This window comes from Thamnophis elegans, chromosome 17 (genome assembly GCF_009769535.1).
Source record: "Thamnophis elegans isolate rThaEle1 chromosome 17, rThaEle1.pri, whole genome shotgun sequence".
In the NCBI taxonomy this organism is placed as follows: domain Eukaryota; kingdom Metazoa; phylum Chordata; class Lepidosauria; order Squamata; family Colubridae; genus Thamnophis; species Thamnophis elegans.
Window position 1 is genome coordinate 7,868,996 of NC_045557.1, and position 13,669 is coordinate 7,882,664.

At 49.8% G+C, this 13,669-nt stretch overlaps 1 protein-coding gene across 1 annotated transcript in view; it reads left to right on the plus strand.

The window, feature by feature from the left end:
* Positions 1-7,842, plus strand: part of IGSF9 (immunoglobulin superfamily member 9) — a 43,671-nt gene extending 35,829 nt beyond the window's left edge. Inside the window, exons 19-21 of the mRNA XM_032234194.1 lie at positions 1,446-2,774; positions 6,076-6,221; positions 7,342-7,842. Of these exons, the coding sequence (XP_032090085.1) occupies positions 1,446-2,774; positions 6,076-6,221; positions 7,342-7,574 (1,708 nt within the window). The 3' untranslated portion in view covers positions 7,575-7,842. The remainder of the gene's footprint in view (positions 1-1,445; positions 2,775-6,075; positions 6,222-7,341) is intronic.
* Positions 7,843-13,669: the final 5,827 nt, after the last annotated feature.

The following is a 13,669-nucleotide window of genomic DNA, read 5'->3' on the forward strand; positions in this document are numbered from 1 at the left end:
GCCGACTCAGAGGGCCCCTCGCTGTCGGAGTCTGTTTGCAGCTCCAACGGCTCCTGCTGGGCCACAACACCTTTCTAATGCTGATGTTGTTACCTAGTTGGGTAATTAAATGTCTGCAAGAAAATAACTTAGCTCAGAGAGCACTGAGCCCATAATTGTCGTCCTTCTCTTCCATTCGGCCAATCCCACACTCTTCTAATACTGATTTTGTTACCTAGTTGGGTAATGAAATGCCCGCAAGAAAATAATCAAGCTCAGAGAGTACCAAGGACCTCACAGGGTTTTTTTTCTTTACTAAACAGAGGGCTATAATACGACCGGGGGTGGGGGGTGGGGGGAGAGGTTGTATTGTTTTCCATAATAAACCTCTACAGGTAGTTCTTGAAGGGTGCATTTCCCAGGGTTATATGATCCCCTTTTGTGACTTTCTGACAAGTAGTGTCAAATGGGGAACACAGAGTCATTTAACAACCATGTTTACTAACTTAAGATAGCAGCCTTCCAATATTTGAGGGGCTGCCACAGAGAAGGGGGAGTCAAGCTGTTTTCCAAAGCCCCTGAAGGCCAGGCAAGGAATAATGGACAGAAACTGATCCAGGAGAGATTCAACCTGGAAATAAGGAGGAATTTCCTGACAGGGAGAACCATCAACTCATGGAACAGAAGTTGCCTTCGGAAGTTATGGGAGCTTCATCCCTGGAGGCTTTTTAAAAGAGGCTGGACTGCCCGTATGTCAGAAATGGTGCAGGGTCTCCTGCTCGGGTGGGGGGTTGGGCTAGATGACCTACAAGGTCCCTTCAAACACTGTTCATCTGTATCTAACTGCAGGGATGCGTTTAACCACTGTGGGGAAAGTTGTGATTGAGTAGAAGAATCACTTGCTACTGTTAGTAAAACAAGCCCCCCCCCACTCTCTCATTCCCTCTCCCTCCCTGCCTCTCTCTCTCTCTTGTCCCTCCTTCCCCCCTCTCTCTCGTCCCTCCCTCCTTCCCTCTCCCTCCCTCTCTCTCTCATCCCTCCCTCCTTCCCTCCTTCCCCCGTCTCTCTCTCGTCCCTCCCTCCTTCCCTCTTTCTCCCTCCCTCTCTCTCTCTTGTCCCTCTTTCCCCCTCTCTCTCATCCTTCCCTCTTCCTCCCTCCCTCTCTCTCGTCCCTCCCTCCCTCCCTCTCCCTTCCTGCCTCCCTCTCTCCCTCTCGTCCCTCCCCCTTCCCTCTCCCTCCCTCTCTCTCTCGTCCCTCCTTCCCCCCTCTCTTGTCCCTCCCTACTTCCCTCTTCATCCCTCCCTCTCTCTCTCGTCCCTCCCTCCCTCTCTCTCTCATCCCTCCTTCCCCCTTCTCTCTCGTCCCTCCTTCCCCCTCTCTCTCGTCCTTCCCTCTTCCTCCCTCCCTCTCTCTCTCTCTCATCCTTCCCTCTCCCTCCCTCCCTCTCTCTCTCTCTTGCCCACAGGCATTCAACAGATACGGCGAGCTCGGACAGCATTATGAAGCTGAAATTTCAGGGGTCTCACTATGAGAGCCTTCCCCGGAGCCTCTCGTGGGGCAAGAAAGCCAGCCGTAACCTCAGCCTCAATCTCTCCAGCAGCCACGCCTCCAACAGCACCGATTACATCCTCTACAAGAGCCACGAGGACCAATCGCTTCCTCTCGAGCGCATCTCCCGGGGTCCCGACGGCCGCTTTGTGGTACAAAGCGAGGAGGTGTCCCGAGAACGCCACAGCCCCTCCTCCCACAGGGAAAGCCCACCGGAGCCCTACCTCCAAGTCTTCTCCTCTCCCAAGGAAGCCCAGTGGCACCGCAGTGTCCACCTGAGAGCCAAGAACACCGGACAGGCCCAGCAGGAAGCCAAGGCTTCAAACCATCGACAAGGCCGCTATTTCGACTACAGCAGCAGCCTGACAGAGGAAGGAGAGCCCTTGCGTGCCGCCACGCCGTACAGCACGATCCCAGATACCCAGTGGCTCCGGGACACCGTGGCATCTTCTCCGTCCTCCTCACCTCACTGCACGTCCAGATCTTCCTCTCCGACAGTCCTCCCCGGCGCGAGTAATTCGGCCCAGAGTGGGATTCTCCAGTATTTGAGTTTGCCCTTCTTCAAAGAGATGAACGTGGACGGCGATTGGCCGCCGGAGAACGAAAAAGATGACGGAACTTTGGTGGAGGCCGTCAATCATGAGCCCGGACTTCTGGGCAGCCCCAGGAGGTCTTTTATGCCAGACCAGGACAGGACAGCTGGTCCCATCTACATGGACATGGAGGCCGATTCGAGCACCGTTCAGGATCAGCTCGCGGAAACGTCCTTCCTCCAACTTCCGGATCCCGATACGGGTCCCGCGAAGACACCCTTGCCTGGGTCCCTGGCTTGCCCGCTGTACCTCTGTTCCAGGACCGAGAGCCCGCCACCGAAGGACCAAGGATGGTTATGGACGCTGTCGCCTTCCTCGTCGCCGTCCTCCCAGCCCCTCCCGGATTGCCCCCAGGCTGAGCTGTCCTGCCTGGCCCTCCCTTTGCCCGAGCTGCCCGCCGAGAAGCCCAAGTCGCCCACCGCCAATTTCCCACAAGCCCTCCCCTCGGAGAAATTCCTGAGGGGCAGCTTGACCAGCAGCCAAAGCAGTGGGCGGGGCAGCGCTTCTTTCATAAGGCCGTCGTCGTTGGCCACCTCTGTAGCGGGCAGCTACCTCAGTTCCCCTTTCGGAGACGCGCCCAGCGGCCGAAGCAGCTCTGTGGGGGACGAGAACAGATACAAAAAGGAGAATTTAGCGGCTGTCTTGGAGAAAAGGTGAGGTCGAATGCCGGGAGGGTCGCGAGGCTTGAGGAATTTTGTAGGGATCTGTTAACAGGTGGTCCTAAGGAGAAAAGGTGTGAGCTTCAAGGAATAAATAAAAGGAAGTTTTTGTTGTGGCCCAGCAGCAGCCAGCAGAGCTGGCAGCAGAGTCAGACAGTGAGGAGGGTTGGGGAGGAATAAGGGCCAGTCCTGGAGTCTGGGGAAGGCTCTGAGGAGGGCTCTGTGTCAGAGGCAGAGAAGGGGCCAGGGCCGTCTGACAGTTATCAGCTGCCTTCAGAGTCAGACATCAGTGGGGCAGAAGAACAGCTGGAGTCTGTTCCCAGTGTGCGCATGTGCAGACTTGCCAGACGAAGGGAACAGCTAAAGAACAGGGGTCGACTTGGGAGGAAGGCCACAGGTGGATAGTGAATGGCCCCTCCCAGAGGAAGTAAAAGAGGAGCAAAAGGGGAGTGGAGTTTGCAGGAGACCATTAGTTCGCTTCATCGATTGGTGACTCTCAGAGACTCCTGGCCAAGTTTTACAGAGATGGGCCTGGCAGCTCTCCAAGCCAGATAAGGTCTGTGACTGTAAATCCCCCCTCGAAAGACTTTGCTGGAGGTGAATGAGTGGAATTTACAGGAAGTTAATAAAAGGGGCTTTTGCTGGGACAAGGAGTTTGCTTCATGGTCTTGAAAAGCCTCGGTCAGAACAGTTTTAACACGTTTCTAGTCCTTAAGACTGGGCCTCCCTCCCTAGGAACTCAGAGGCGACCTCTAGTGGAATTGCAACCTCTCTGTAAATTCAAGGCATTTTTCCAGAGCTCAGTTCTGCCAGGAGAGAGAATTATCCATTTAAGCTTTAATTAACCCGGTATTGGCCAGCTTTGAACAATCTTGGTTTAATCACAGAAGACGGGAATCCGTCTGGTACTCAGGTGTCATGATCCAGGCAGAAGAGGAAGCAAATTATCTGAAATTGGAAGACACCGTTACCGAAAACAGGTTTTTTTTGTATTATTTAGCTCCAGCACTAAATTTCAGAAAAGCGTTTTGAGAAATTTCAGTTTGCTAAGTGAAAGTAGCACGCTTTCTGTCCTTCCCTACAATAATCGGCCTTGAAAAGAGGATGCAGTTTTGTAATTTAACCCTTAAACTTTCCAGTGATTGAGTTGACCCAACCATGATGTGCAAAAACACCCCTGCACAAATTTCAGACAGTAGTTCACTCCAAGATCAGGTTCTTACACAGTGCTGCATGGGAACTTTCCCTGCTTATTTCCGCCTCGTATGGTGTGGTTGTGTGAACGCAAACCCACTTCAGTTCCTTTTGACTTAAGCCAGTGGTGTTTTGGGAGGCGTTGAGGCCTTTGGAATGGCAGGGAAAAAAGTTACGCTTCTCCCAGTGGCTAAGACGCTAAGCTTGTCCATCAGAAAGGTCGGCAGTTCGAATCCCAAGCGCTACATAACGGAGTGAGCTCCTATGACTTGTCCTGGTTTCTGCCAACCTAGCCGTTCGAAAGCAGGTAAAAAATGCGAGTAGAAAAATAGGAATCACCTTTGGTGGGAAGGTAATAACAGCGTTCCGTGCGCCTTTGGCGTTGAGTCATGCCGGCCGCATGACCACGGAGACGTCTTCGGACAGGGCTGGCTCTTCGGCTTTGAAACGGAGATGAGCACCGCCCCCTAGAGTCGAGAACGACCAGCACAGTATGTGCAAGGGGAAAGTTCATCTTTTTACCTTGAACTCTGACCATGCCACAGGTGGATAGGAAGCTGCTATTCCCAATGTATCCACCAGGTGGGGATGTTCCTTGTAAAGCATATTTTAAATGAAAGTTTAAGCCCCCCCCCCCCCAATTCCATTCGGCAGTATATCCTTGACTTACAACAGTTTGTTTAGTGACTTTTTAAAGTTACGATGACATTGAAAAAAGTCCCTGCATTCACAACCATCACAGTGTCGTCGTTTCCCCCTCCCCCCCCCCGCCCGCCACTCTTGTGATTGCAATCTGGGTGCTTAGCAACCGGCTCACATTTATGACGGTGGCAGCACCTTCACAGTCAGAGTGAGTCAAAATTTGATTGTTTGGCAGCCAACATTTATTTAGGATGGTTGCCGAGGTGGCGCAGTGGTTAAATGCAGCACTGCAGGCTACTTCAGCTGACTGCAGTTCTGCAGTTCGGCGGTTCAAATCTCACCGGCTCAAGGTTGACTCAGGCTTCCATCCTTCCGAGGTGGGTAAAATGAGGACCCGGATTGTTGGGGGGGCAAAAGGCTGACTCTGTAAACCGCTTAGAGAGGGCTGAAAGCCCTATGAAGCGGTATATAAGTCTAACTGCTATTGCTATTGCATCATCCCAACATCACATGATTTTGCCATTTGCAACGACAAGCAAAGTCAATGGGGGAAGCCCAGCAGGGAATCTTATGAGCAATGTGACGTTGCAGGAAATGTGGTAATTGGCTTAACAATGGATTGCACACACACACACACAAACACCAAAAAAGTTGCAAAATTAGGAGTTTGAGTTAGTCTTGACTTCTGGCAACTGCCTGAATAAGTCCCCTCCGTTTTACTTGGCCAGTTTTTTCAAGTTTGTCATTCCTCCTTCCTAAATTTGACAAAGATAGGACCAAAATCACCCAGGTGGCTTTGATGCCTAAGGCGGGACTAGAACTCACCGTCTCCTGGTGATTGGCCCAAAGTTACCCAGGTGGCTTTGATGCCTAAGACAGGACTAGAACTCACTAGAACTCCTGGTGATTGGCCCAAAGTCACCCAGTTGAGTTTCATGCCTAAGGTGGGACTAGAACTCCCTGCCTCCTGGTGATTGGCCCAAAGTCACTCAACCAGCTTTGATGCCTAAGGCAGGACTAGAACTCACCGTCTCCTAGTGATTGGCCCAAAGTCACCCAGTTGAGTTTCATGCCTAAGGTGGGACTAGAACTCACCGTCTCCTGGTAATTGGCCCAAAGTCACTCAGGCGGCTTTGATGCCTAAGGCAGGACTAGAACTCACAATCTCCTGGTGAGTAGCCCAAAGTCACCCAGTTGAGTTTCATGCCTTAAGGTGGGACTAGAACTCCCAGTCTCCTAGTGATTGGCACAAATTCCCCCAGCCGGTTTTAATGGCTAAGGTGGGATTAGAACCCACTGTCTCCTGGCCCAAAGGCGCCTAGATAGCTTGGTATCCAAAGCAGAACTGGAACTCAGGGTCTGCTGCCTTCAAGCACAGTGGCTCACCGAGCGAATAACCCGTCTCTCTATTTTCATTTTCGTTGCCCATCTAAGTTTCCTTCAATTGCGTCTCTCCTAGGAGGAACACTTCCGTGGATGAAAACTACGAATGGGACTCGGAGTTTGCTCTGGAGTCGGAATTACTGGACGCCTTACAACTCTATCGGAGCGGAGACCCCAAGCGACCCATTTCCACTATCGCAGCCCACGACTTGGAGAGACAGAGTAAGCAGACCTCCGTGGAAGCATGTGGGAAAAGCACGCTTTCCGGAAGGGGTTTTTATTCGTGAAATTGTGTGCATTAAATTCGATTAAGATTCATGAATGGCCTTTGGGACAATGGTGAAGCTGCGGCAAACAATCGAAACCCCTTGAAAAGGATTGGTGCCTCATGCAGCAATCATCTTTTAAACAACCCCGTCTTCCCTTGCGGGAGTGGACTCTGGGCTACTGAACAGAGCTAGCAGAGGGTTTGAATGGCTGGATGCCCTTCCTGTTGCCGATGAGTAACTTTGTTCAGCAGACATATTCTCATTGAGCCCAGAGAGAGAAATATCTGCCTCTACCTAGGATCAAACTCACTGTTGTAGCCCGTCAGCGGAGCTGGCAGCAGATTCGGACAGTGAGGAGGGTTGGGGAGGAACCTGGGCCAGTCCTGGAGTCTGGGGAAGGCTCTGAGGAGGGCTCTGTGTCGGAGGCAGAGAGGGGGCCAGGACCGTCTGACAGTTATCAGCTGCCTTCGGAGTCAGACATCAGTGAGGCAGAAGAACAGCTGGAGCCTGTTCCCAGTGTGCGCATGTGCAGGGTTGACAGATGAAGGGAACAGCTAAAGAACAGGGGTTGACTTGGGAGGAAGGCCACAGGTGGACGGTGAATGGCCCCTCCCAGAGGAAGTAAAAGAGGAGCGAAAGGGGAGTGGAGTTTGCAGGAGAGACCATTAGTTCCCTTCATTGATTCGTGGCTCTCCGAGACTCCTGGCTAAGTTTTGCAGATCTCGGCCTGGCAGTTCTCCAAGCCAGATAAGGTCTGTGACTGTAAATCCTCCCTCGAAAGACTTTGCTGGATGGGAATGAGCAAAATTTGCAGTAGATTAAGAAAAGGGGTTTTTGTTGAAACTTCATGCTCTTGGGGAGCCTCAGTCAGTACACTCACAACCCCTGATTGTGAGGTGAGTGGATTCTATGCCACCGCACCACTCCCTCCCCTGGACCTAGTGATAATGATTAAATTAGATTTATTATTATTATTTATCAAATAAGCAAACTGACCTCGTTCCCCCTTCCCCTTCCAGAGGATGGGGTTAGTGTGACTTGAACCCGTGTCTTCCTCTGCCTCCCCTTTGCAGGCTTCAGAGGCTCCACTGAATCCAGCAGAACATCTCCTACTAATTCACAGTCGGTCAGCGCCTTGGATGGGTCCAGCCCTCCGCTTCCCTTGGCAAATCCGGAGGAGCGTTGCGCCGCCCTGCGCAAGGAATTCCTCGCTTACCGCCGCCGGCGAGAAATGATTCAGCAACGGCGGCAGAAGAGGGACCCTGGCGGGAAGGATGAAAGATTTGAACAAGCCACCTTATTCTAAAAATCCCTTCCCTGGGATTTTGTATTTTTGGAGTGGGGCGGGATACAGTTCACCGTCTGTCCACCAGAGGGCAGCTTTGGGACAACTTGAACGCTAAGTCTGCCCTCTAGAGGCACACAAGAGAACTGCTTTGTAAATTCCAAAGATAATAGGCATTTTTTAAAAAAAAAAACAACTCCCCCCCCCCCCCAAATCTCTGGAATATTTTATGCAGGCAGGGAGAAAAAAATACATTGACGCCACCCCTGTGGGTTTCTTTGTGTGTGAACAGGCGTGTTATTTATTTTCAACCGGATTCTAGATTTGAAGAAGCAGGTGATGGGATGTTTGGTAAAATTTGGGGCTTTGCCGGGGGGTGGGGGAGAGGATATTTTATCAAATGTTGGTGTCTTGTAAATTCTTAAAACACAAAATAGCGCATAATTTTCCGAGCCGGTTTGCAAACTGACGGAGCCGAAGGCCATTGAAGATGTTCAAAAGTAACTTGAGAATTGGTCTAGTTTGAAGGCAGACGAGGGAAGGAGGGAAATAAAATGAATGGGGGAGATTGGTCCTCCTCCTCCCCCAGCCCCAATTCACTGGCTAGTGGTCAGCGATGATGGGAGATGTAGTCCTACAGCATCTGGAAAGCCACAGGTTCCCAGCCCCCAAGGACTTAAGGATTGTGGGCCACGTCCCCAAATTTTCAGCAGCAAATGTCAGGCTGGAAATACTGTCTCATCTTCTGTTTCCCCCCATTCTTAAACACTAAATGTAAAGGTAAAAGGTTCCCCTTGCACATGTGTGCTAGTCGTTCCCGACTCTAGGGGGCGCTGCTCATCTCCGTTTCAAATCTAAAGAGCCAGCGCTGTCCGAAGACGTCTCCGTGATCATGTGGCTGGCATGACTCAACGCCGAAGATGCACGGAACGCTGTTCCCTTCCCACCAAAGGTGGCTCCTATTTTTCTACTTCATTTTTTTACCTGCTTTCGAACTGCTAGGTTGGCAGAAGCTGGGACAAGTAACGGGAGCTCACTCCGTTACGTGACGCTAGGGATTCGAACCACCGAACTGCCGACCTTTCTGATCGACGAGTTCAACGTCTTAGCCCCTGAGCTGCCGCATCCCTAAATATTTTTATTTTGTTGGGGGGGGCCATCAAAAGGGCGTCGGAGTTCATGGGGAATTCTCCACTTGCGCAGAGAAGGGATTCCGGACGTCACCAGCTGCAGGCCAGATGTGAATCAGGGGTGATGCAGCTCTAAAAAAAAAGGGGACCCTGCTATTTTTGGTTGTCGGTCTGGGGAAGTGTGACTTATTTCTGACTCACAAAGGCTTCTGCTTTGGGGTGTGTTGCTTCATCCTCCCGAGGGAGGTACAAGGTCCATCCTTGGCTTAATGATTACCATTGAGCCCCAATTGTTGAAAGGCAAGTTGCTAAGCCAAGTTGTGCTTCATTTCGCTTGTTTCCATCGTCATTAAGCAGAACGCTGCCATTGTTAAGTGAATCCACCTTCCCTCCGTGACTTTGCTTGCCGGAAGCTGGCTGGAAAGTTTACAAACGGGGGAATCCCTCGATCCCACGAAACGGGGCTAAATATATGCCTGTTGCCAAGTGGATCCTAACAGAGATAAAATTGATCTGGGTGAATCTTTTTTTTTTTTTTTTAACTGCAGGCTCTACTGATTTGATGACCCGAAGCAAAGGGAGGGGGGCTCCAAACTCCATGACTTTAAGGCTTGAGGACTTCCAACTCCCAGAATTCCCCGGCCAGCCAGGCCAAGGATGGTTGCCAAGCGAGAGAATTCTGGGAATTGAAGTCCACAAATCTGAAAATCGCCATATTTAGAGGCTCTTAACCCAGAGCAATGATAACCTCCCTTCCTGCCCCTTTCTTAGCAATAGCAATAGCAGTTAGACTTATATACCGCTTCATAGGGCTTTCAGCCCTCTCTAAGCGGTTTACAGAGTCAGCATATCACCCCCACAGTCTGGGTCCTCATTTCACCCACCTCGGAAGGATGGAAGGCTGAGTCAACCTTGAGCCTGGTGGGATTTGAACCGCTGAACTGCAGCTAACAGTCAGCTGAAGTGGCTGCAGTACTGCACTCTAACCACTGCGCCACCTCGGCTCTTCTTATCTGTTCCCAGCCACTTTACACTTAAGTAAGGAAAACCAAAAGGAACCATATAGACACTGGGTGAAACCAGGTTTAATAGCAGTGACTGGGAGAGGAATCTTGGAGTCTTAGTGGACAACCAGCTAAATATGAACCAGCAGTTAAAAAAAGCCAATGCAATCCTAAACTGCATTAACAGAGGGATACAATCCAGATCAAGGGAGGTACTAATGCCACTCTATAAAGCCCTAGTAAGGCCACACCTAGAGTACTGCATCCAGTTTTGGTCCCCACACTATAAAAAAGATGTTGAGACTCTAGAAAGAGTGCAGAGAAGAGCAACCAGGATGATGAGGGGGCTAGAGACTAAAACGGTTGCAGGAACTGGGCCTGGCTAGTGTAGCGAAGAGAAGGACCAGGGGAGACAGGAGAGCATCTTCCAATATTTGAGGGGCTGCCACAGAGAGGAGGGGACCGAGCTATTTTTGAAAGCCTCTGAAGGCCAGACAAGGAATAATGGACTAAACCAACCATAAGGAGGAATTTTCTGACAGTGAGAACCATCAACCCATAGAACATAAGTTGCCTTCAGAAGTTGTGGGAGATTCATCCCTGGAGGCTTTCAAGAAGAGACTGGACTGTCCTCTGTCAGAAATGGTGTAGGGTCTCCTGCTTGAGCCAGGGGTGGACTAGATGACCCATAAGACCCCTCCCAACTCTGTTAATATGAATCTATCTAAGATGATCGAAGGCCTGGAGGCCAAAACTTACGATGAACGGTTGCAGGAACACGCCACGGCTAGTCTAGGGAAGAAGAGAAGGACCAGGGGAAACAGGATAACATCTTCCCCTTCCAATGAGGGGCTCCCACAGAGAGGGGGGGGAAGCTATTCTCCAAAGCACCCAAAGGAACAATGGATGGAAACTGACCAAGGAGAGATTCAAGCTAGAAATAAGGAGGAATTTCCTGACAATGAGAACCATCAACCCATAGAACAGAAGTTGCCTTTGGGAGTTGTGAGAGCTTCATCCCTGGAGGCTTTCAAGAAGAGACTGGACTGCACTCTGTCAGAAATGCCGTAGGGTCTCCTGCTTGAGCAGGGGTTGGACTAGATGACCTACAAGCTCCCTTCCAACTCTGTTAATCTGTTAAAAAAACAACCATCTCCTGATTTGGGGAGGGGGGGTTGCACCGGAGCCGACCTAATCCCCAGAGCTGGTCTCCCTGGGGCATCTGGGAAAGGAGGGGGGGGGACAATTATGTCATTGAGAATTGCATAGCTGAAAGCTGACGTCTTGCCTTAAGGAATGCAGCGCGCGAGGGGGGGGGGGGGTTGGGCACTTTTGTTTTTAGCTTAATTCTTTGTTTTTCACTTTATCCTTCTTCCCTTCATCTCCCCGTCTGTCTGCCTTCAGCCAGGAAGGAAAAAACCCACCCAGTTTTAGAAAAACTTTTAAAGCTGCCCCAAAACTTTTAGAACTTTTAAAGTGGGATTTACGGGGGCTAATTTTTGCTGGGAAAAGTTTTTCTGGCGGCTGAAATCCGTTTCTTCGCCACTCGGTAGACAGGATTCAGGGTGGATGACCCAGGCATTTGGGGAGGGAGGGATTTTTTTGAACTGGTTTCCTGTCTTCCCAAATTTGGTTTTGTCTTGCCAGTGACGTGAGATGAAGGAAGGCCGGAGCTGCCCAGAGGGAAAAGGAGGGGAGAGTTCCTCGGGGTGTTTGTTTGAAAAAAGTTTTTTTTAAAATTTTTTATTTCTCAAACATACATTTACAGATACACAATCTCATAGCTCTCATTAATAAGTGTTTTCTTTCAATTTTTAATACAGTTTTTCCTCCTCCTAAAGTTAAAAATATAATCAAGATTGCTTTTCTGCCATCCCTTACACCCATCTTATTTTATAACAACTCTCTTCTTCTTTCCCCTTTTCTCCTTCCCTCTCTTCTTCTCTCCCTTCTTCTTTCCTGCTCTCCTTTCCCTTCTCTAGTTCCCCTTCTCCCCTCTTCTTCCTTTTCCTACCCTCCTATTCCCACTTCCCCTCCATTTCTTCCTCTCCTTTTCCCTTTCTCCTCTTCCTACCTTTCCTTCTACTCCTCTCTCTATTCCCTCTTTTCGTTGTTATATTTACATATTTCTGGAGGGAAGAGTTCCTTGTGAAGACTCAGCTTGCTCAGTGTCCCTTTTTGTAAAACACATTACTTTTCCATATATATATATATAGCTGATAAGGAGGAGGACCTTGTGGCTTAATGGTTAACACAGCTGCCTAAGATGTAACACAGCCCAGGTTCGAATCCCAGTAAGGGTATGGCTAGCTGATGAGAGCTAAATAGCTTGAAATAGATCTATACTAGTCTCCCTTTATTTATTTATCAGCACAAATACAATGCACACACACACACACACACACATATATATAAATATAATCGAAACATCAAATGTGAAGGGAAAAGAACGGGAAGTATAGGAGAGGAAAAAGGGAAGAGAAAAAAGTGTTGGGTAAAAGAGGAATGAAAAAAATTGACTCTTTTTAGCAGTAAAATAATAACGCAACCTCAACTTTTTCCTTTTGCATAGCAATATGTACCAGCCATTTCTATACCTATCTAATATGCAGAATCAAAAATCAAAATTTTCATATTTTTCCCACCTCAAGCACAAAGTCCAGAAGTGGTTTCCAAGCAGAGATGAAATTCATCAAAATCTTTCATTTAAAGCAAACGATTTAGCAACTTAAGAGCATAGAATAACAGCGTTGGAAGGGACCTTGGAGGTCATCTAGTCCAAGCCACTCTTCAAGCAAGAGTGTCAGCACCACTCCATTAAATAATTAGGAAAGAAAGACCACGAGGCTCCATGTGTGGGAATCGAGTGTACTTTTACTTCCTTTTTCTTCTTGTCCGGGGCCTTGCTTGATCTCCCTTCTCCCTTGGCAGGGGGTGGGGTGGCCGCGGGAAGCTTAGCACGGCACTCTGGAGCGCGGTGGCCTCCCCTCCCGCAACGAAAACATGTGAACGGCTTGACTTTCCCTGTGGGGCCTCCCTTCCTTTCGCTCCTCACTCAGGACGGGGGCTTTTGAGTTGGGGGGGGGGAGATCTTGCTGCTCTTTCTCTCTCTTTCTCTCTCTCCTCCTTCGCACGTTGAAGTCTAATTAAACCAAGCTCAATATCTGCTGCATTTTCGTACCAAGCAGTAACACGCTTAGGAAGGTGGCGATGAACACATTGTTGATAAATGTCTTCATTCAAGCCCAATGCGAACTTATCCAAAAGCGCTTCTGCTGGCCATCCTCTCATATAAGTACAGAGGTGTTGAAACTCCTGAATGTACTGAGTCACTGGCCTATCTCCCTGTGTGAGGGTCATAAATTTCAGTTTCCCCCGTTTCTCAGTGAGGGGATCATCAAATCGTCTCTTGAGCGCAGTCATAAAAGTGTCAAAATTCCTCAGGAGGGGGGAATTGCTTTGGTGCAGACCCATCATCCAGTCGGCAGCCTCTTCCTCCAAAGCAAGTAACACCATACGTACTTTCATGTCATCCGATTCTAAATCGGGCCCATAAATTTCCATAAAGTTATAAACCTGCATAATGAAGAGACCCAGTTTCTTGGGATTTCCATCATACTTTACAGTTAAGGGAGGGACTTTTGCCATCCTGCGTCTTCTTGCCCCCCCCCCCCCTGCTCTGGCAGCCCCCCTGGCTGGGGTGTGTGTGAAGCTGTCTCTGGGTTAGCTCGCTCCCATTCCTCCTCGGCCTCTTCACCCTCCCCGAATCTTTGCATAGAGTACCTTTGTACCAAGTCCTCCGGCTGAACTCTTTCCCGGGGCCTTCGTTCGGCCCCCGTTTCAAGTGGCTTCGCCTGATGTTTTCTTCTGGTAACTCCAGCATCCCAGCTTGCGCTGTCTTCCTTTTGTCCCACAGATAAGGACCAACGGGGGGGGGATCGCAGGGCCCGCTATCTCCAACTCAGCCATTCTCTCAGGTAAT